Below are 24327 nucleotides of genomic sequence, written 5' to 3'. Positions count from 1 at the left end.
GTACTATCGTGTTTCTTGTATCGTTCTGAGTCCACCGGTGTCCTTCTTGTCTCCGTCGTCGCCGGCGAGTGAGGGAGGTGAGGAAGTTAAAATTTTCGACGTTTTGAAATCGAGCTCTCCGCCGTTCAAAATTTTGAATCGAGTTTGGTAAATGTCTCAAAATCCCATAAAATAATTTTAAAAATTTTTCTGGATTTTTTTGGGACTCCCAGGACACCGCGCTCGCCCTTGCGCGTGGGGAGTGTCTGCCGCGTGTGAACAGCTTTGAAACCAGTTTGACCCGACCCGATCCGACCCATTGACCCGTTGACCGTTGATTTTGATCGTTAACTTTGATAAAAAAAAGTCAAAATTTTCAAAAAATCATATTTTATGTTTTTCGTCGTCCTGAGTACGATTCCGAAGTCCGTTTGCCAAATTTTGATCTGAAAGCCCCGAATTGAGCTCGTTAACCCAAAAATACTTAGTATTTTTAGCATTTTTTATTATTTATTTGAGATACAATTATGGAATTGATCCAATAAGATATTTTTATGAAGGTACTCGTGTTTCACCTGAACGAAGGTCAGTTAGGTCTGGTGTTTTCCGTTCGTCAGATCCGCCTGATCCGCGTTCTACGAGAATTACTCGTAGGTTTCCGTTAATTATTTAAATAAATGTTAAGATTATTCATATTAGGATTCCAATATGGATTTTTCCATTTCGTAGGATCTAGCGCTGTCGCAGATCGTGGTCGACAGACTCAGTAGTAGGCTTCCCTATCCGATTACTCAGACTGTTACAGGTGTGTTTGCTGACGGTGTTACTTTATTGTTTTAAAATATCTATCTAAATACTGTTTATTTGATATCTGATTTACTGCACACTTCTGATATGATTTCTGGTTTCAATATATTTGTATACCTGATTTCTGAATATTGCTTATCCGACATATGATTTACCTTATGTTACTAATTTGATTTCTGATTTCTGTATTTTTTTATATGATTTCCAAGCATGAAACATTTTCATGTTTTAAATGATTAATATCTTTTTTCAATTGAATACATTCATGGTCATTGAGGGTATTGTTGGAAGAAGTATATATGGGACATTGAAACTCTGTATTCATTATAGGAAACTGAACATGCTCACAGTTAAAAACCCTCCAATACCCCCCAATGACAAAGAGATATGGGACTCCCCACGGTGATACACTAGGTCGAATAAATCCCCTATCCAATAACTCATGGAGTTGAACTTTCAGTTCCTTAAGCTCTTTTGGGGCCATATGATAAGGAGTCATTGAAACCGGGGTAGAACCAGAATAGACTTCAATCTCAAACTCAACTTCTCTATCCGACGGTAACCCAGACAACTCTTCAGGAAAAACATCGGGAAACTAAGTTTATGTGTAAATTAAGTTTGACTCGACATATAAACTCACTTGTTAATGTGACATGGTATTATTATGGGTAAACTATAAGTTTAATACTGCCTAAATAATTATTTTTGTTTTAATTTGGTACTCAAAATTTATTTTTTAAAAACATTACACCTTACGTTTAGTTTAAGTTTTATTTTTGTACCTTGCTGTTAAAAAATAGACAACAATGTTAATGTGTCATCATAAGGTAATATCACATCATCAATGAAAAAATAAAAAAAAATAACGCTAGTAATTCTATTAATTTTTTAACAGTGTGATATTAAATTGAAATATAAACTAAATATTACGTATGATTTTGAAAAAAAATAAAGTTTAGGTACCAAAATAGAATAAAAATAATAGTTTATATACTAAATGTGTAGTTTTCCAATTATTATTTTGACGATACAACGGCAAGGTGGTTGTCACTTTGGTGGCTCTTTTCGTTCTCCACAATTGTTGAGCCTCATCGAGGAGGGCACAACGTCCAGAGGGATCATTGGGGGAGTTCCCAAGTGCAACGAAAAACCCTAATCGAATCATCAGGAAAACAGAGGTGACACTTCTTTTGCTCTCTCTTTTTCTCATCTTTTCCTCACATTTTCAAGGATTATTCTTACTTTTTGCTATATGACACTAAATAAAGAAACTTCTTTCATTCTCTCCTTTACCACACACACAAAAGGAAAGGGTTTCCTTTCCTCCTTCCAAACTTTTAACTTTTGTTCTGTGATTTTCTTCGCAGCCAAACAGCGATCAAAGCAAATGCATGAACCAGAGGTCGTCGATGGCGAAGCGGAGGATCAGACTGCGGATAATTTCTACGATACCGATGAAACCAAGCTAACCCAACCGGATACCAAAATTAAAAGACTTGAAAGTCAAAAGCTGGACTTGAGCAACGAGAACAATGATTTGAAGGAGCGGATCATGAAAGTGACCATGGAATTCGATCGATTACGAAACAAGGAAGCAGAGATGAAGCTAGAAATGGATCGGTGGGACGAAGATAAGAGGATTCTGGAATCAGTCACCGCGAGATCGGCTATTCTTGAAACCGAGGTCGCCAAGCTTCAACATGATCTGATAACTTCGATGAGTGAAGTCAAAGAAGCGAACAAGGAGTTGATTCAGTTAAAGGGGGAATTGGAAGAGAAAAGGTTGTTGATCAAGAGATTGGACAGGGAAATCACCGAATTGAAAAAGATAAAGTTGAAGGGGGGCAGAGGGAGAGGGAGCTAGAGAGGAAATTGGGGATTTCAGAAGTAAGGGAAACGGAGGAGTGGAGCAAGAGAGTTAGGACCGAAGAGGAAATCAGGGACAAGGTAGATGGATTGAAAGGTAAAGTCATGGAGCTCGAAGCAGAGTTGGCGAGAACGAGGGTTGAACTCGAGACAACTAGGAAAGGACAACGAGAATCCGAGGAGAAGGCCACGGGGTTGCAAATAAAGTTACTGGAATTGACGGAGGAGGTGGAGAAGAAGACCGCCGAGTTCATCAATGACAAGTCAAGGGAGATCGTAGGGACTACTGGGAGTAAAGGGAAAGGGCTGAGCGTGCCATCGCTTGTGGCAGCAGGAACGGCCGGTGTCATTGTTGTAGCGGCTGCTGCGGTGTATGTTTGCTGTAGGAAGCGGTCGTAAACCGACGATTACTGGTGCTTGATGATGAAACGAGGTTAGGATATTTACTATTATATGAATTTTTGATAGGCAGTCGGGTTTTCAGGTTTTTTGCTCATGAATCTCACTTCTATATGTATTACAATAATTTGAAAAAACAGATGGCGCATTTCCCTTTAGTTTTTTTTGAAGGAATTTCTGCAGTTTGGCTTCATGCATTCAAATTGCTTTTATATTTTGCAGTTTGTCATTTATTTATGTATTGTTTTATTTTGATATACTGTAGTTATGTCATGTATCTATTCATTTAATATTATGTATTATCATAATTCAAAATAAATAAATTTTTTTATGTTGTTTTCATCTGGTCCATTATAATTGTATTTAATATTTTATTATTTTTAAATTATGCATTCAATTAAAGATTGATTTATATATTCACTCATCTATCGATGTGGCCGTAGAATTCACCTCATACCAACTAGGAATAAATTTAAGAGGGGCGGATTCTTTATATAATTTTACATGATGTATATGAACAGTTGGTCCACATATTGACTGCAATTAAAAATACTTAAAACTATATTAATTATTATAATTTAATTGCATAGAATATATAAATAAATTTAATACAAATAAAATTCAAATTAATTAGTATTAATTAATGAGAAGATATATTAGGGAATAAAATAAAGAAAACGAAAGACAGTGATCAAGAACTTACTTGAATGCAAAGAGAACGAATGAAAAGCAATAAATCCCAAAATTAATAAATATATTATATTAGAGATGTGATTATGGAAATAGTATTAATGTGCAAGAAACAAATTGACATCACTCATGAACCTATCTGGAGAAAAAAGTGAGAATATTTATTAGGAAATAAAGAAAACAAAATAAAGTGATCAAAAACTTGAATTCAAAGAGAACAACTGAAAGCAATAAATCACAAAACTAATGAATATACTGTATTAGAGATGTGGCTATGGAGATGGCATTAATGTGCAAGAAACAAATTGACATCACTCAAGAACATATCTGAAATAATAAAATAAAAGTGGCAAGATTTATGAGAAGATAAAGAAACGAAGAGAGTGATCAAGAACTTACTTGAATGCAAAGAGAGCAACTAAAAGCAATAAATCCCAAAACTAATAAATATACTATATTATAGATGTGACTATTGTCGCAGGTGTCCACTAAAGAGATTCTGTGGAGTACCGAACTTGGCACATCAAATGCTATGGAACCTGTTTACATTGGCCTTGCAGATAAGGAATGTGGTATCATATTAGGAAACATTTTAGAAAGATTTTTCCATATCTAGTGTGAAAACCTATCCAATGAAAATTTCTTACTAATTGATGTTATTAGATTGGATTGAGTTTGGCTTCATTAGATTAGGGGATTTTGTATGATTTGAGTTTATCTTAGCCGTTGATGTAAATAGATCTAGATCATTGGTTGAGTGGGAGCTCACTATAAATAGAGAGCTTCCCTTATGATTTGTATCATCTCATTCTATTCATTCCCTTGAGAGATTAATAAGCTATGAGGCATTTATTATATCCCTTTGTTCTTTTATTTTTAGTTCTCTTTGTGCTTGGTGGCTAGAGTAGCCACGATAGTGTTTGGACTTTCAAACTACTGTCTAATCTTGGTGGCTTGAGTCGTCACGCTGGTGTTAAAGTTTCTGCATCCTTTAAAGCCTTGAGGGCTTGATCCAACCTTTGGTGAGTTCTTACAATGCATGGTTTTAAGACTTAGACGCACAATCAACCAAGAAGCGTCTCAAAGTGTCAAAGGTTGCACGTCTCGTTAGACCGAAACTCTAGGGCGTGACACTATGGATGTAATATTAATGTGCAAGAAACAAAATGACATCAGTCAAGAATCCATCTGAAAATAAAAAAAAATATAGTGAGAAGATCTATGGGGAATAAAGAAAACGAAAAAAAAGTTTGACCATTCTGTTTGATGTTGTTAGCTTTTACATTTTATTACTGGATTATGATTAATGTATTGTTCACTTGATTTTTATTATTCTTCCTTTGCTTCCATATTCAGTTAGAAATTTTTAGATATCAGTTTACTTTTTGATACAATACAATGACTTGGAATATACTTTAACCTTAAATGATCAAACCTAAATGGGTGCAACCCAACCCAAATACGAAAAAGCACTTGTGTTAACTGTATTGTCTATAAATCAGGAAGTTGGAACAAAATGAAGCAAAATTTATTTCATTAAATAAAACAACAATAGTAGACTCTGCAATTTCTGGGAAGTTAAGCTGTGGGTGTAATTATATTGATTGCATATGTTATTCAACAGCTTGTGAACTTTAAAAATATTAAAAAAACACTACTTGTGTCCATCCAAAGCCCCCTTACGATAGCTTCACCCATCCCATCACATACGCAAACAAATGGCCAGCACCAGCTACCTCATGGTACTTAATCCATGGAAGTCTTTGGCAATGTAGCGTTGATGGATAACTGGCACCAACCGATCTTCATCCCCCATCCAAAGGTGAACACTGCCCTCGTTGTTCGGAAAAGGGTTGTCAAGATCAAGGGGATCGAATTCCCACTTCCCGAAGCCGATCCTCATGTCACGATGTAATGACTCAAATACACCTTGCTGAGTTGCCACGTGGCCCATTCCTGCATACAACAAGATCAAGTGGTAAAGCTTTAGGAGTATCTTCCTCGTCTTCACAGATAGAAATAAAGCTATATGCCAAGAAATGAGAAAGGGGAAAAGAAAGGTAAACTACCTTGTGATTCTGTCTCTGAGCATTTTTTTTTGAATTTGGAGATCTTGAGGGAGTAATTTTCAGGTCTACGAGAAATGACACTAGATGCAGGAAAAAGCTTCTGAGTGTTCCACCAAAAGACTAAAAATGGCATATAGTGAGCAACGCGTAAGGCCCATTGATCTTGAGGAAGCTGCAGACTGTAAGCTTCTTTAGATAAATTTGCAGGCAAGCCAGGCCACCAATAGTTGATAACAGGTGCCATTAGTGCTGCTCCTGCTAGCCTAAAAACCACTGTCACAAAGTCAAATTAAATGCTGTAAAAGAAAACTCTCTGCATTATAACTATCGAATATGTTTTCCTGATTCATTGTAAATATTCATGCCCAACAAATAGATATTGAGATATGAATATCTGCCAGGTACGTATTAGCTAGTATCAGTCGCTCTCAAAGTCGACACATACCAGTATCGAACACTCACTCCCTCAAATGGATTTTACCTATGAGGTATATTTGAGGCAGCTCCAGACAGCATGGCCTCCCATAGAATATCGTACCACATAAAATTTGGATCCAAGTCCCAACTGATCAGCAAGCTCTTCAATATCAAGGGCCAAGCTCTTCAATGTTTGATTCGGGTGAGGATCACTTTCTCCGTACCCCGGTCTATCAAGCGACACACGGTATACACCTAGCTCTTCAACAACTTCCTAAAATGATGAAACCCAGAATTTGCATCAGCCAAATGATAGAATCCAGCTATGCTAAACGAATGAAACAAGACAAAAAGTACCGGGGATAGCCTTGTGACAAGGGGTTCAGTAAGTCTAGAACCAGAGAACCCGTGAAAAAAGATGAGCTTATGCTTTGCCTTTTCTTTTGATACACCATGCTCTTTGTAGGCCAAATACCTTCCATCCCTAAGTTTTATTCTATCGGCTGTGATAGGAAGGCCATCTGGAGTTCCACAGATTTTGGGAGGTGGAGGTTGAATGGCCTGATATGCCCATGCCACCAAACCAATCAACAAGATCAGTGTAATTTCCCTGTACATCCCTGCTACAGAATAACACAAAGAGGAAAACTCGTATGATTTGCTCAATGATTCAAGAAACATTGCACAAAATTAAATGAGATTAAAGGTAAAGGCAGATACAATAACAATTTGGTTATGCAAAAAGGGTTTATAAAGAAGAAGAAAGGAAGAAAACAATGTACATTCAAAAGCTATATTCACAGCTAATATACGTACATAATTGAAAAGCGTATACTTTATTAAAATTACGGAAAGAAAGAACCTGAAGAAGGCTGAAACAGATGAATGTTACAAGCGAACCCTGATTTTCCCCTTGCTTCTCCTTGAGGTCTCAACCGAATCTTATTCTTTCAAAATATTATATCACAAAACAAATGTCAATAAACAAAATTAGAATCAAAACTTAAAATAAACGTGAATGGATCCAAATCCTTCATTTAGGGTTTAGGAATCTTTACCAAGCCTTAGAAATAAAAAATGGATGGCACCAATTGATATATTAAGCTATGAGCTCTTAAAATTTAAGGTTGGGTTCATAAATACTTAAAGAAATTATGATCCAAATCAGCATTTGGTAAACTAATCATATAAAACTTATTCTTTTGTCATCTTTACAATTTAATCCTAAAATTTCAAATCACTTTTTAATTTTCAATTCTAAATCGAATCATCATTTAATGTATATACTTAATTAACTTAAACGCACTTTTCTATAATTTAAATAAATATTTAAAATTTTAAATAAATAATTATTGAACTTAAAAAATATATAATTCAATAATATCGAGATATTACAATAACGATGACGAAACACTGATGACTGATATTATCTTAATTCAAGTTTTAAATATTTATTAATATAGGATAATCAATTTAGTAGTATAAATCATAGATAAATTAATGAGATAATCAAATAAACATTAATTACAAAAAAAACTTCAAATTCAACCTCAATCAAAGATATAAAAAAATAGATAAAAATATTTACTATTTCACTAAAAAGCAAAAAAAATGATTAAATAATATAACATAAAAATATAAATATATATAGAACAAAATTTTAAATAAAAAAACATGTAATAAAAATTAGAATAAATTATATGTTTAGTACTTAAACTATCACTTTTGTTCCATTTTAGTACCTAAACTTTATTTTTTTCAAAATTATATTTAACATTTAGTTAAGATTTTCAATTTGATATCTGTCATTAAAAACTTAATGACACGCATGATGTGGAATTTATATTACAAGACGCGTGAAGTATCAAAAAAGGAAAAATAAGTCCGCATCATCGCCGTAGCTAAGATTTTAACGACGGGTACCAAATTAAAACTTAAATTAAACGTTAGGTATGATTTAAAAAAATAAATTTAAGTATTAAAATGAAACAAAAGTGATAATTTAGATATTGAATGAGTAATTTACCCTAAAAATTATAATAAAGTATAAATGATAAATATTTACTCAATGTCGTATTTTTAAATAAATGAAGAGAACAATTTATAAAAAAGGAATGGGGAAAATATTAGTTTTATTGTTACGTTTTTTTAATAGTTAAAATAATATTATCCGTTCAATTTTTTTTTAATCATAAACAACACATTTTATGAATATAATTATTTAAATTCGATAATTAAAGAAGAATAACATTCTTTTCTATTATTGACATATTGAGTTCGATTGATAGGAAAATTAGATTTAATAAATTTGATTAATTTTAAAACTTGATAATCAAAAGGGTCTAATGTAGACGATTTTTTTTAAAAAAATTGTTTCTTTATTCTAAAGTCACGGATTTAATGAAATTAAAAATTGTTTTTTTTTAATAACTTCTTTCTTATACATCGTGAAGCCAATATTACAGCAGATTCTCTTGCAAAATCTACTATCAACACTAATGATCAATCATGCATATATCTGGAAGCCCCCAAGAAATCATACCTCCTCTCACTCGAGACCTTCATGGTCCTGATTTTATTCGCAATTAATATTTCATTGTAATGGTATTCACTCTTATATAAAAAAAAGTGATATAAAAGATAAGCAAATGAGTAGATTATTTAATTAATTAACGTGATGTAGATCATGTGGACGAAGCAATGAGTTTGTGGTAGGTTGCAACTTTTTTCTACTTTTCCGGTTCCTCAATGTCGATGTTTGAGTCCATGTTTAAATTTTAGGGTAAACATATTAGTATCTAAACGAATACTTTTGTCTCATTTTGGTAATTAAACTTTCATTTTTTTAAAAAAAAAATCATATATAATATTCCTTTTTTGTTTCGTTTTAGTACATCGTCATTAAAAACTTAATGGAAGTACTTTTTAAAGACAATGTCGTTAAGTTTTTAATGACATGATACCAAAACGAAACCTAAACTAAACGTTAGATATGATTTTAAAAAAATATTATATACCAAAACGTAATAAAAGTAATAGCTCATATACTAAATGAGTAACTTATCCTAAATTTTAATATATATAATTAATTATAAAGTTGTAAAATATCGTTTGAAATGATAAGAAAATAAAAAAGCATAACAAGAAAAAGGTCGAATACTGCAATCATGTTTATTTAATTTATAAATTATAACATTATTTTTGGAATAGGATTTTCAAGATATAGTATTATATGATATATTACTAAGAATGATACGCTATTTGATTTGATTTATTTGATAAAATATAAAATTATAATGTTTGGTTAGAAAATATAATATTATCTAAAAGTCAATTTTATTATTAAAAAATGTAATATTATATCAAAGTGAATAACGACATTTAAATGTTTCATTTTGGTGTGATGCACTAGATTTGCAGCAGATATGTGACGCCAATATTATCAGAGTAGCAACGGCCCGGTTGGGAGCAATACAGGGAGGTCTTTGAGAAAAGTGTGTGATCCAATATATTTCGGAAAGAACAGCAGCAACGACACGGGATTCTGCTTTCGTCGATGAACAACAAACTGTGTCGTTTGAAGAACACCATGAAATCAGAGCCACTGGTCGTGGCTATCTTCTATGTATAGAGGAAGCTTGGTGGAGAAGAGTTACAGTTTCCTAATCTAAATCACTCCGAGTTTAGTGCTTGTACATTTTTTTGACAAGCCAAGGGCCTCATAATTTTGTTTAGGGATTGCCCCGGAATAGAATAGCTATTCTAGTGAACCAAACACTCTGTTACATGTAACTCCAGCTGGGGGGATTATGATATTGGCAAAAGCAAGATGAAGGATGACAGTAATGTCAAGGGATGTTCAAATTATACAAGATTCAATCATTTGCCAAATTTTAACCTGTTTGACAGCATAAAAGAATTGTGTCTGCCAGGGATGGCGAAGTGTATTACCGGTAGCTCAGGCCCTTTGCAGTGTTCGATGAGAGATCCCTTCGAAGCCAGAAGTTAACAAGGATGGAATCAAAGACAATCTGCAAAGCAGTATTCGTTAAAGGTTAAAAAGAATGGCAGTTACAGCAAGAGAAGTTGAACAGATAATTGATAATAACCTGAATTAAATGTGCAGCAACACATGGTAGAACTAGCAAACCAGATTCACCAAATGCACCACCAAGCTGCTCCACAACTGCCACCATTACAGGGAGAGTTTTCTACAAAAACAATCAAGGAAGCTCGAGTAAGTTTACCAAGAAGATGATAAAATCGGGTTTAAGAGGATAAACTAGATAGTTCAAGTAGCCACCTGGCTTGGAACAAGCAAAGCTGCTACGGCATTTTCTTTCTCGGAAAAAACTGATTTACGACCACCAGAGACGGCTGACAGGCTCTTTATAGCGAGTGTATTAAAGACTAACAAAACGAGGTGTAAAAGCCTGGAACAAATTATGGAATCCATTCTTGAGTAGATGCGAACCCGGAGTGTATAAGATACCATCAATACAGATATTATGCATAAAAGGTCCATTTTTTTAGGTTCTACTTTTTTAACAACTCTAAATATAATATGAAGCACTTGTATGATTGGCTATAACAAACTAGAAAAGACAAAGATTGGCTATAACAAACCTGGGTCATAAGTCTACCAGTATGATCTAGGTCAAAACTAAATTCGCTAGCAATTTGAAACTACATGATGAGTTCTTGTTAGCGAAAGGCCGAGGACCAACTCAATTGACACTTAGAATAGAGCAATAGCAAGCAAACAATTCCAGACCACAGAAGTCTAACATCACCTTACATGCAATAGACTGGTCCCTGGTTGGAACATCAAGGTCTCTATGGTGATAGTTAAAGTGCAGCTAGTTTCCACACAATTAGGTCTATGATCAATTTATTTTGCACCAGGATCTAAGGTCTTAGGTCCATGAAACACAGCTCTAATAATTCTTTTGTACGTTTCTGTCACTATTAAACTGGAGTAACGGAATGAAGAATGAACATACATTCCCATCCCAATAGCTACAATAAAAGCTGTAGGTTTAACCATCATAAGTAGCGACCTTGACCTGCTCACTAGCATCCATGGCACCTGCAACCATCATAATTATGAAAAATAAGTTAACCAAATGGCATTTAAAGTCGCTGCATTGTTGCTACAAGGATCACATATGAAGGCTCACATTTTTCATAAAAAAGAAAACTTGATTTTGAATTAGGGTTCCATTAATGAGTGCCCTCATGGCACTGTTTAAGGTTAGTTAATAGACTATTTTTATCATACAGACATTGTGTTAATGTAGTAGTCGAAAACTTTATTAATCGTTCCAAATATATTGAATGGATATATTACTCTCTCTCTCAATGTGTGTGCACCCGTAAGCTTTGGTTTTGAAATGATACCATCCGAATAACTTTGGTTTCTATATAGCTTCATAAGTAAACAAAAACAAGCATAGACTTCACTAATTAGCATTCAAACTATATAAGAATTCATGGATGTATCACAGATAAACCTTAAACCACAGATAATGTAGAAATATCGGACATAATCCTTGATAAAAAGAACCAAATAAATGAGCTACTAGAGACTCTTCATAAAATGATATAAAAATTTATCACTGCATTTAGAATACAGTCCAACTGATGGGAAGTCTCCATAGAGCTGCAACTAGTTGAAGTCGGTATAAGTTGGACCAATGATCTAATAAACAGGAATCTTATATGGGTAGAAAAAGGATTAATCCCCTATGAAATTAGATCTATGCAAGATAACACAATGAATCAACGAAAGCTCAGGTTACTATTCAATTCAAAAAGGTCATGGTGCTGACCAATTTGTTTGGAATCTCACCTGCTACAGCATCCTGCCCTGAATTGTTTGTTTATAGTCAGGACTCAAGACAAAGGCCATAGCAAGTAAACAAGCAGTTTTTTCTGAAACCATCGGTAGGCATAGAAACACACATGACAAGTGTAATTTCTGAACTTCAATGTTTTGAAGATATTCACGGACATAAATTAAAAAATTCAAAGTTATGTAAAAGAGCTTCTGAATTGCCAATATAAAATTCAAAAGAAAAGGAGAAATTGTTTCATCACAGTGAAAGTTAAATTACTTGGTACTAGAACATTATTTGTAAAATAGAACTGGAAAGATGAAATTTCAGGCCTTACTAAGCTGAGGAGTACTGCATTGATCTTCGAAAAAAGTTTACGATTATGGTCAACGAAGTTTGCCAACCCTGTTTTACACATTTACCCATCTTTCAGACTTTGAGTTAGTAAATAACATGGCTAAGAACTTTGTGGTAGGTGCAGTATTTGAAACAAGAACTCCATGAGTCTGGTTGTCAGTCAAAGTAGCCACCGAAGATCAATAATAGTTTTTGTTGCACATTACACTGTTTTTGATCCTCGGAAGAAAATAGAAGAATGCTGGAGAGTGGAAAATGGGAATGTGAAACTATGAAACCTAAAGATCAATAATCTATATTCTTGCTTTAAACTAATCTTATAGATCCTGAAGTAGTGATGGGCTCCCATTTTTTTCGACAGATTTTGATTATTGAGGGTTCTGAAAACCTATCCTTTTGCATTTCAATTTTTACATTTCGGACAAGATGCATATCAAATAAGGAACTTATACCAGAATTAAAGGTATCAAGAAATACTGACATAAATCGCTAATTTAACAAAAAGACAACTCTATGTTAGCTATTTATTTCAATCAGCCATCCTATTATTTCATGGAGTTGAAAGATTATGATACGAGGGAGGTATTAAAGCTGGGGTATTAGCATCAACATAGATGCCTTTACATAAATGTTATGCAGAACCTGCTTACAAGGAAAACGGAAAAAAAATTCATGAAGAGAGGCTCACCTCTGAAAGATTCTCGTAAAACCTGTAATTGGGCAGCAAACATTACAGTTAGAAAACAATAAATGCCAAAAGAAAAGTTATTCTGATACAATTTGGAGGATCAGTTTTCGTAGCATTAACTTCTCCATTCTTGGATAAACAGCATTTTTATACATCACAAGACGACATTTTGTATGCTGCTGAAGTTTAAAAACCCAAGCAACAACTTCTTTCTAAAGTAGTGATGCTAAGAGAATTTTCTTCTTTCCAGGTAATATCAAAGGAAATATTACCTTCCCAAGATCAAAGGAACCAAAAGTGTGAAAAGAAGACTTCTAAGCAGTTGTGCAGTAGGAACATACACACCAACTCCATCGGCTATGAATTTTGAGATGGAAAATGGAATCTAAAAATCATATAAACCATACATGTAAGCTTTAATAAAATATATCATACACTTAACACCAACCATAAAGAATAAAAATCATCATCATCATCATTATCACAGACACACATAGATACAAGAACACACATATACACGTCACAGCTTGCTCAGTGAGCACAGTTTTTGCGTCTTATGTCTCGAGCAATATAATGGTTCCAATGTCTAAAGTGAACCTTGCACCCATGTCAATCCAGATCTAACTGATATTTTTCTCAATAGTTTAGCTCTAATATGAATGACATCCATTTGAGTTTAATTGATGGTAAAAAAAATAATTCTTCTAGACATTACAAAATTGACTTGATATAACTAGAAATTTATTGGCTTTGCTTTTACATTTTCCCAATGTATTTCTCCTCAATAGATAATATAGATTTGTATACATTTATATACACACATATATAACTATGTGTGCGCATATATATATAATCGGGGTAATTGATGCATTCAAATTATGAAAAGGACGCATCAGACAGTAATGATCAACATCAATAGAAAGGACAAAAAATATCATAGAGATATAGATAACACTACCAGTCAGCAGATCATTCACTGGCCAAAAGTCCACCAAGATTTAAAAGGGGAGCAAGGTTATATCAAACATCCAATCAAGTCCAGTAGCAAAGTTCAAAATTTAGCAGGAAATTAATCATACACCTTTTACATATGCAACTTACGATCAAGATTCCCAGCATATTAGATACCACTGTCATTGCAAGAGCAATTGCCGTGTTCCCCCCAGCAAGCTGCGTATAAAAAATTAAGGCCTTCTTTAAACACAAAGCCAAAGACATCAAGGAATTTGTGTAGACAATAAACAACAATATGCATGCCTGAGTAAGTGCAACTCCACTTGATAATGTTGTTGGCATACACATAAATATAGCAAGTCCTGCAGTTAAAACAAAAGAAATGATTATTTTACAATTCATGGTTGGATTGTGCCTCCTTGGATCAACCCACCAATTTTCATGGGACTGTCAAGCAAGGGTAAGAAGAAATAAAAAGCCCGAGACCTAATCATTTTTCCTTTCTTTATTGGGCCAGACTAGAATCACTTCTCAAACCTATGAAGAAAGTATAAAGTTCTACTGGAATGGATTGTGGGCCTAGAGGTTTCGAACCCAAGTTAGAAATACAAAGGAAAAGAGTTATCTATTTGGCACTGTTCTTTTTCATATAGATGTAGCTATACAACAATCTCGATTCTGGATTCCATGGTCCAGACGCAATTCCGTGTTTGACTCTTGGGTTTGCTAAGGCTTTCATATTCAAGTTGGGGTGTTGATTAATATTATTTCACACTGAATGAGACTTGAGTTTGTTATGTTTATTTTTTTGAAATAAAGTATTGCTTATATTCCAATAGCATCCTCAATTACAAGTTGTTTAATACAATCAGGTTCATCCAGGAAAAATTCAACTGGATTGTGGTTCGATAAGGCCCATTGAGCCAAAGCATGAGCAACTCTATTAGCGTCCCTACTCACATAAAACACCAATTGCCAAAAGCCAACAAAACCAGAGACAATCAAAGTAAACCCTAATGAGTTTTGAGTATCTTTTTCATATTCTTTTTTTTTCTTTTCAATAGTAAGTTCATCTGTACATCAAATTAGTTTGAAGTTGCCCACGGTTAATATCAAAGTACTTACAGTCCCCTCACAAAAAGGTCAAAAGTGACAAAACTAAGACAAGTATAGCCAAAAGCAGGAAACTTTATTTAGCAGCAGTTCTAAAAGGTAGTCAGATCCTCCACAAAATTGGCACATGCATGAATAAAGAAAAACTAAATGGATAATTCCTAAATGGTCCTTCTCCTCCCCCCCCCCCCCCAAAGAGAAGGAACACAGAATGTAATCTAGTAGAATGAAACCATCCTATACAAGAAAAATTTGACATCTGCAACAAGCATGAATTGGAAGCGTAAAAAATGTTAAATCTCTATATAATTTTGCTAGTATGTACTCATTCCTTTGTGTTTCTTTAAAGGAATTAACAGGAGATGTTTACTTTAACTTGTAACACGGCTGTCATTGGAAAAATCGACTTGTTATAAGGGAACTGGACTCGATGGCCACTTGACATCACCGAGTAGAAATATTCCCAACCATTCATATTGAAAAAATGAGGGAAAGAATTAGATCTTTTGCAAACTTACAAGCAGATAAGAACAGAAATATGATAAGTAATAAATTTTCTCAACTTCATTTTTTCAAATGATAACACCAAGAAAGAACGAAATCACCCTTGAACAATATAAAAGATGAAGTTTTATTATCAAAATTCAAACCTGTAACAAACTCCTGAGGTTGAAGCGGAATTAGCATTATAAGCCTTGAAAAGTATGGAGTAAACAATAGGATGGAACACTGCAATAAAAGAAAGCAATAAGTATTTAACCAACTGTTTCTTCTTTTTCTTCTTCTTCTGGAAGGAAAAAAAGAAAGAAAAAGAACTGGCCTGGCTCATTTAACTAATGCTACATTATAATGCAGAACATTGAAACAAAACCTCCCAAAAAAAGAGAAATGCAACATTTTAGCTCATTCTAGAACTCTGAGGAAGCTCCAAATTAGAGCAGTTGCTCTCAACTAAAGCAGCTTTAAGTCGTTAAAGTAGATAATGAGTTTCCCCTTCGACTCCCTTCCCTTTATTTTTGATCACTCACTCGGACAAAGGAATCTATCCTTTGATTTTCATTTATTCCTGACATTTCCTTTTATCTGAAACACGGCGTAGTAACTCAAATTAAAAATCAGAAATCTGGTTTAATTGGTATAACTGGCAGAGATAATTGCACAGAGAGGCCCAAAAAAACTAATATACATGAAAGAGAGAAGAGCGAAACACAAAATGAGAAATGAACCTACAAAATGAACAATGGAACATAAGAAATTTGAGGTCATACTAGCCCAAAAAGTCCCACGGGCCATGCTTTGGCAGCAGCGCCAATTGCATCACTGCGTAGAGTCAAACCTGCATAATTGGTGGCTAAGATTTGCATCATAAAATAATATCATTACCATGAGACAGAAAGCAGCAATGCTAATATCTTACCTGAGACAACAAATATCCCAAAGGGGCTAAATTTTGACAAATAATATTTATCAGCAAGACAGCCAAGGGTAGGATTTGCAAGTCCAAATGCTACTCCACTAGTAAGTGCTGCAACCAAATTATTGTTATTTTGGAGAATGAAAATAATTATACCACAAAAAGAAAAAGAAATTTTAAAGCCAAGGAAAAAAATTCACGATTATAGGAAAAGAAAAACTTAACATATTCACATTTTCCTCTTTGGGTTCAAGTCACCTTTCGATAACATGAATCGTCGCCAGTCATTAGCAGGGACGAGAAGTACGTAGGTTTATCCACCTACTATAATCAGTACTGGAGGCGTTATTACTAAATTGTGAGGATTCGTTCAAGTTTTCTTTTAGCCCGTGTATTGAGCAAAATTTTCTCCCCTTAGATAATAAAACTAGGGGCATATGTTAAGTTGCCAATGAACAAAAACTATAAAAAAAAAAAACAAAATCGAAGCACTAACATTGTCAATGAACAAAAACGAAAATGCAAGATAAAAATGAAAAATAAAACTATAAAAGCAAATCGAAGCACTAACAATCCCCAAGAACAAAAACTTCATTACCTAGGGAAAGGAATTATCGGAAGCAAATTCATCAAAGGCTTTATCCATTTAATCCACTAGCCAAATCTGAACCATGAATCTGCGACTCAATTCAAACTTCGTAAGTTGCAAGAGGATAAAACGCCAAAAGAATTAGTGAAAGAGAAAGTGAGAGTAAAAGCTTAATTTCTAAGGGAACCTCGTCGGACGGTGTACATGATCTGATAAATGTTGAAATGGAACGACGAGGAGTATTGAATCTGAGGGAGCGACTGAAGAGACAACAAGTTTTCCGGCGAGTAAACGGAGTGGTGACGGCGGAAGGAAGCGTCAAATTTAGAGATTGGATGTTTCCCGCCATAGACCACTCAAACAACATCTGAAAGTGGTGGTGCTCCAAGTCTCTACTCTACAGCCAAAGTCTTTCTGCCTCGAAAATAACAGCAATTTCATTTTTAATAAATAAATAAAGGGCCTAATTCAAAAATACACCCATATCTGAAACTCCGAAATTACATTTCACAAATACACTAAATTAATATATTATAATTAAAGTAACAATTCATAAATAGTAATTATTAATTTAATATTTTTTTATTATCTATTAACAAATAAGTAAATTATTAATCATTAATTAGAATTTTTTTAAAAGAATATTTTTTAAGTTAACTACTAAAAATTTAACAAATTACTCTCAAACTTATCGAGTCGAGTTGGACCTTGTTCGACTCAACTCGTTAAGATTTCAAGTTGAGTTCAAATTCGAGTTGAATCAATCTGAATTAAACATTGATCGAGTCGAGTTTGAGCAGCTCACGAATTGTTCAACTCATTAAGACCCTTAGAACTACCATCTATTTATTTTTTATATTTAAATTAATAATTATATGTTTATATCAAAATTTATATTTATTTTAGGTTGAAGTAAATTACTAAAATTTTAGAAAATGGAGAATTTATAAAATTTCAGAGGACGAAAACTTATTTTTAATAAAAAAATATAATTAAAAATATAAATTATATGATAATTTTAAATTTTAAATAAGACGATCTCTCTTTACTCGATCCATTCTTGATTAAAAAACCTCAACTTTATGACATAAACCAAATTGTGGTAATATAAAATAATTGCCACACGCAGATACACCCACTCAACCAAACTCCGTTTCTAAATAGAAAGGAAATTCATTATGAACCACTCGTATATATATATCTGTGAGTCTGTGACCCCTTAAGTGTTTCACATAAAAATTATTTTACATCAGAAGTAGAAGCTTTTAATGCGTTTCACAAAAAATTAATTATATAGAAATTATAATCTTTTAATAAGTCTTAAAGACTGTTAGAAGCTATATAAATGCATGTATTAATAAGCTCAGGATGTTAGTTGGGCAATTAGGGGGTTCACTATCTAATCACACTCATGTTTTGTCCGTAAATTCATACGATATTAATAATAAGTATTTATTAGATGTTTATTAAAATCATTCATGTGTTTCACGTATACTTTTTATATGTTAATAATTCATTATATATATATATATATATATTCTATTTTGCATGCATAATTATTTTGCTTGAATTATTTCATAATTGTATCTCAATTCATTTTATATAGTTTGCCTTAAATGTTAAGGATGCATTTAAACCCATACGAAAATTTAATTATTACTTTAATAATTATGTCAGTATGGTTATAAAAAAATTTACTTTTCTATATATGACTGAAAGAGTATAATTACATATATTTATATCAGCTTTGAAATGATTCTCCTGAAAATTTATACATTTTATCAAATTAATAATTTAATTAATTTAATCCTTCATATTTAAAAGTTTTATCAATTTAGTCTTTATTTTTTTCTCCTAAATTATTCGTTATTCTCCCAAAAATGCTATATTATTTTCCTGGTATAATAATAATTTAACAAAAACTTTCGTTTGCTTTGTAGTAAAATGAAGTTATCCAGCTATGTTTGGATATGAAAAACTCTAGTTTGGTAGTATTGTAAAAAATGACTAAATTAATTCATTAAATTTGAAGTGTCACATTTATTAAATTGATATAATATCTAATTTTAAAGATTAAAAATTTTAGGTTAAATTATGTATTTAGTCACTCAATTATCATTTTAGTTCCGTTTTGGTCACCCAACTAGTATTTATTCAAAATCATACACAATGTTTCGTTTTGGTTACCGGTCGTTAAAAAAAATAAAACTACTAACGGGACAAATTTTTATTTTTTATACAATGATGACGTGATAATATCTTATGGTAATACTTCAACATCACAATTGAATTTGTAATGACAGGTGACTAAAACGGAACCAAAACATAACGTTAGATGTGATTTAAAAGAACAATAGTTGAGTGACCAAAACATAATCAAATTGATAAATGGGTGACTAGATACAAAATTTACTTAAAACTTTTATTATATCAAGCCCATATCATCACTAGACTGGAGAGCAGAGACAGAATAGACTGTTTTGATTAAACCATTGTACTCAAATTAAAAAATAGTATTTTAATTAAATGATTATATTGTAATTTTTTTAAAAAATGACCTATTTATTAGTAAATATGTAATCGAGTTACCTTTAATGTATTTTACCCTATAAATATATATTAACGGCCTGATTGCCTGATTGGATTCAGTTGAAAATTTTTGCAAGCCGTCGTCCGGGCATGAAAGTACAATAGGCTCCATGCCGCTGGACTTCATTTATTTCTACCCCTTTAAACTCATCAATGCATAAAATTATTATTGTACACTCATCAGTATCCAATACCATTTTCAACCTAATTAACACTAGTAATTTTTTCAACAAAACAAATTATTAAAATTTTGAAACAAAAGATCAAATAACATTAAACCTATCTTAGGTTTATTGATGAAAAACCATAAGCAACAAAATATGATTTTTTCCAACTCAATTAACATTATTACCTAAAACAATATCAATAAATTTCGGTCTAAATAATTATATGATACCTTTAAAAAATAAGCATTTAAATAAAGAAACTGATTAACATAAACATTTTTTTACACAAATTATATTATAGTTTAATTAATATTAAATTTAAAATTCCATCTCGAATAATGTTTTTTATTAAAAAAATCTGAAAAGTATGTTCGTCTGTTGTTTTCGTCATTTAACACCGTGCCACCTAAAGGATGGTGCACGAAAAGCTTTGCCTATGGCGGCTTTAATTACTCCACCTGCAATTTCATGCTCATCTCATTTTTATACGCCCTTAACCCCAATTACCATCTCTCACTACTCAACAATGACTGCTTTCTTTTCATTGCCTTTCTTCTTCACAGTTGCTGCGTTCTTTCTTATATGTCTGCTTCGCTCTTTTTTTCGCAAGTCTCAATCGAAACGTCTCAAACTCCCCCCGGGACCGCATGGTTGGCCACTTGTTGGCAATCTTTTTCAGGCTGCTCACTCTGGCAAGCCTTTCTTTCAATACGTCGACGATCTTCGCCGGAAATATGGGCCGATCTTCACTCTGAAGATGGGGACTCGAACGATGATTTTACTCAGCGATGCCAAGCTATTCCATGAAGCTTTCATCGAGAAGGGTGCTGTCTTCGCCAGCAGGCCCCGAGAGAATCCAACTCGAAGCATCTTTAGTTGCAACAAGTTCACTATCAACGCCGCCGTTTACGGCCCCGAATGGCGGTCTCTGAGACGAAACATGGTTCAGAATATGCTGAGTTCGAGTAGGATTAAAGAGTTTGTCGGCACAAGAAGGCAAGCGATGGATAAACTCATCGATCGTCTTCGAGCCGAAGCCGAGGGTAATGGCGGCGTTGTTTCGGTGCTGAAAAACGCTCGTTTCGCCGTGTTCTGTATACTCTTGGGGATGTGTTTCGGGATCGAAATGGATGAAGAAACTGTTGAGAGAATGGATAAAACAATGAAATCTGTTTTGATTGCACTCGATCCAAGGATCGACGATTATCTTCCCATTTTAAGCCCCTTCTTCGCCAAGCAACGGAAACAAGCACTCCATGTTCGTAAACAGCAAATCGAATACATCGTCCCGTTCATCCAACAGCGTCGAGCGGCTCTTCAAGACCCAGGGTCGGATAAATCCGCCATGCCATTTTCGTATCTCGACACCCTTTTTGATCTAAAAGTGGAAGGAAGAGGCTCGGAACCATCCGACCCAGAGCTGGTCTCACTTTGCTCCGAGTTCATCAATGGCGGAACCGATACCACCGCGACTGCACTCGAATGGGGCATAGCACGGCTGATTCAGAACCCGGACATCCAATCCAAACTGTTCGACGAAATCAAATGGACGGTCGGTGATCGAACAGTCGAAGAGAAAGACGTCGAAAAATGAAATATCTGCAAGCAATAGTTAAAGAACTGTTACGAAAGCACCCGCCGACCTATTTTTCATTAACTCATGCGGCCACCGAGCCGGCAACTTTGGGTGGATTCGACATCCCCGTCGATGCAAATGTCGAGAGCTTCTTGCCCGGGATCAGTGAAGATCCGAAAATCTGGTCCAACCCGGAAAAGTTTGACCCTGATAGATTTTATTCAGGGAAAGAAGATGCGGATTTAACAGGCGTAACAATGGTGAAAATGATGCCGTTTGGTGCTGGGAGGAGGATTTGTCCAGGATTAACAATGGCGACGGTTCATATTCACCTCATGTTAGCAAGAATGGTTCAGGAATTTGAATGGACTGCTTATCCACCAAATTCCACCATTGATTTCACTGGGAAATTTGAGTTCACCGTGGTGATGAAAAATGCCTTGAAAGCAATCATCAAGCCAAGGTCTTAAGGGTGATATCATACACATTGTAAAATATTAACATATTTTAAAGTCATTTTTAAATAAAATTTAGATATTTGAATTTATTACTTATATTAATAAATAAATTTAAATAACAGATCATTCATATATAAGTAATTTAATAAATTCATAAATGATTAAATCAATATTAGATTAATCCCTATTTAATGTGTCACGAAAATATTATCATTTTTCTTGTAATATTATTCACTATTTAATTTTTTAATATTTTCGTCATGAACTCCCATACACGATTAATCCACGTCTACATCGTTTTTTAAAGAATTTGACATAAAACAATATTATTATCATATTCCTAAAAAACATATATGATTAATTAATTAAAGTTTTTTCTTAGGAAAACATTTAGATTATCTTGTTCTTTTCCTGCATGTTGGCATATTAAAGAACCGACCATATAGTTGCCTACCGTATAAATTTTTATTTAATGCACCTAAAATGTAGTTCAAAATTGATAATGATGGTTTAACTTTAGAAAATTGAAATTATTGATTTCATGACACACGTTCTTTGATTGTGTTCATTTGAGAGAAAACATAATCATGTCAACTTCTAAGATGTATGTATCAGTTACTATAATCTCAATATCTTATTATTTCTTATGATTTAATTTTGAACCGAAATTTTATAATTTTATACTTTTTCAATTTTTAATATACTTTTTAAAAAATATTTATACAATAATCTTATGTTTATTCTTATCGTCATACAATTTTTCCAATGGTTAATTTCTTATAAATTTGTAAATTTAAAATCTCACGGTCAAGGATCATTTTGAAACCGATCCTTGCTTTCATATAATACGAGCTTCAGGCATATATATATACAACATGTAGGGTAAAGAATATTTCTTCTATTAGCCTATCTTGATTTAAAGTCGTCAATAATTTTACGACATTGTTGAGTTTACACTACACATGATAAACACATTATATTTTTCTTAGAATTGATTCATCAAAATCTCATTGCATCCGCAATAACATTTCCTTCTAACATCAATAGTTCGTGGACTAAATATTATTTACACATTAAAATAATTCGTTCCTACTTCAATTTTTCAAAAACTCATACTCCATGCATGATTTAAAACATCATGCACTGCCTATAACTTTGATAAAAACATTGAATAAATTCCTAAGCTTCTTGGAAAAAAAATTATTTTTTAATTGACTATCTCATCACCTCATCTCACCGTCCTATCAATGTTCACCTTCACTCAACCTAAAGGAGGGTGTTTCCATCAGGGACGGGTCGGCGTTATAGGCGGGTGGGGCTATATCTAATTACCTTTTAAGTCACCAGTAGTTTTAAAACTATTGCAATTAAGCTATTACCCCTCCAAAAAAAATTAGTATAGTTATTTTTAGGTCACTGTTAGTTTTAGAATTAATAGAATTAAGCATTGACTTTAAATTTGTCTGGTTTAATTACTTTTTAAAACCTTTGAATTTTAAAATCAGTAAAATCATGTAACCCCTAGACCCGACCTATACGTTACGAACAAATCTAGCAGATTACGATAAAATTTTTCAAAACAATCTTCAATAATTTAAAACCATATTACGAATAAATATCTTTAAACATATAGTTGGTAACATTAAAGTTCAATTACAGTAAATTAAAGTCGTAAGAACTGAGTAAATAAAATATTCCATAATCAGTATCGAAACAAATATAACATCAGTAAAAAAGCAACATATGTCGTAAAACAAGTATTTTCAAAATATAGGCACGAGTCACCCAAAATAAATGCAACTCGAAAGATAAAAATATTACAACAAAATGATATTGTACGAATGTGTCAATCCTCTAAGTGTCTGATCCATGTGCCTATCCAAAAGTATATGAAAGGAAAAAGTTTGGGGGAGTGAGCTAGGGAGCTCAGTGTGTTCCAACAATGCAAAATAAAAAAATACAATTAAGTTTCAAAATAGGTTCCTTATCAAAGTTATGAAAACGATAGTAGAGTTGTAGTTTAAATACATAACAACCCTCCAACCATACACCATATGTGATTTCCTATAACTGCATCCATAAGGACTTACCCTAGGCCCAAAGGGCATAGGTGCCAACTTAAGGGGGCCCATTGGGTCCATAAGATCTTACCCAAGCTGAAGCGTAGGTGCCCACCTAAGGGGTGTGCCCTTATGCCTATAAGGACTTACCCAATGCACATAGCAGAAGAGTCACCCTAAAGGAGTACCTTAGGGTCTATAAGGTCTTACCACTATGCCTATTGAGCTTAGGAGCCCACCCAATGGTCGCCTTAGGTTCATAAGAAATTATCAGCTTTATCGGTGTTGAACCTTTATA

The 24327-nt window shown here is 33.4% G+C and overlaps 1 protein-coding gene and 3 pseudogenes across 1 annotated transcript; 2 read left to right on the top strand and 2 right to left on the bottom strand.

The window, feature by feature from the left end:
• The first annotated feature begins 1855 nt into the window (after positions 1-1855).
• On the top strand, positions 1856-2817 carry LOC120147577 (peroxisomal and mitochondrial division factor 2-like). Its single transcript, XM_039160917.1, has 2 exons — positions 1856-1964; positions 2154-2817. The coding sequence occupies exon 2, from the start codon at positions 2174-2176 to the stop codon at positions 2648-2650; it is 477 nt and encodes a 158-aa protein (XP_039016848.1). The 5' UTR covers positions 1856-1964; positions 2154-2173; the 3' UTR covers positions 2651-2817.
• Positions 2818-5324: 2507 nt separating this feature from the next.
• On the bottom strand, positions 5325-7120 carry LOC120147438 (annotated as a pseudogene).
• A 2922-nt stretch (positions 7121-10042) lies between these two features.
• Positions 10043-17590, bottom strand: LOC120147513 (annotated as a pseudogene).
• Positions 17591-20302: 2712 nt separating this feature from the next.
• Positions 20303-21984, top strand: LOC120147774 (annotated as a pseudogene).
• Positions 21985-24327: the final 2343 nt, after the last annotated feature.

This window comes from Hibiscus syriacus, unplaced genomic scaffold (assembly GCF_006381635.1).
Source record: "Hibiscus syriacus cultivar Baekdansim isolate YM2019G1 unplaced genomic scaffold, ASM638163v2 tig00110940_pilon, whole genome shotgun sequence".
Taxonomy (NCBI): Eukaryota; Viridiplantae; Streptophyta; class Magnoliopsida; order Malvales; family Malvaceae; genus Hibiscus; species Hibiscus syriacus.
Note: the sequence above shows the minus strand (reverse complement) of the source record. Positions and strands in the feature narration are given on the sequence as shown.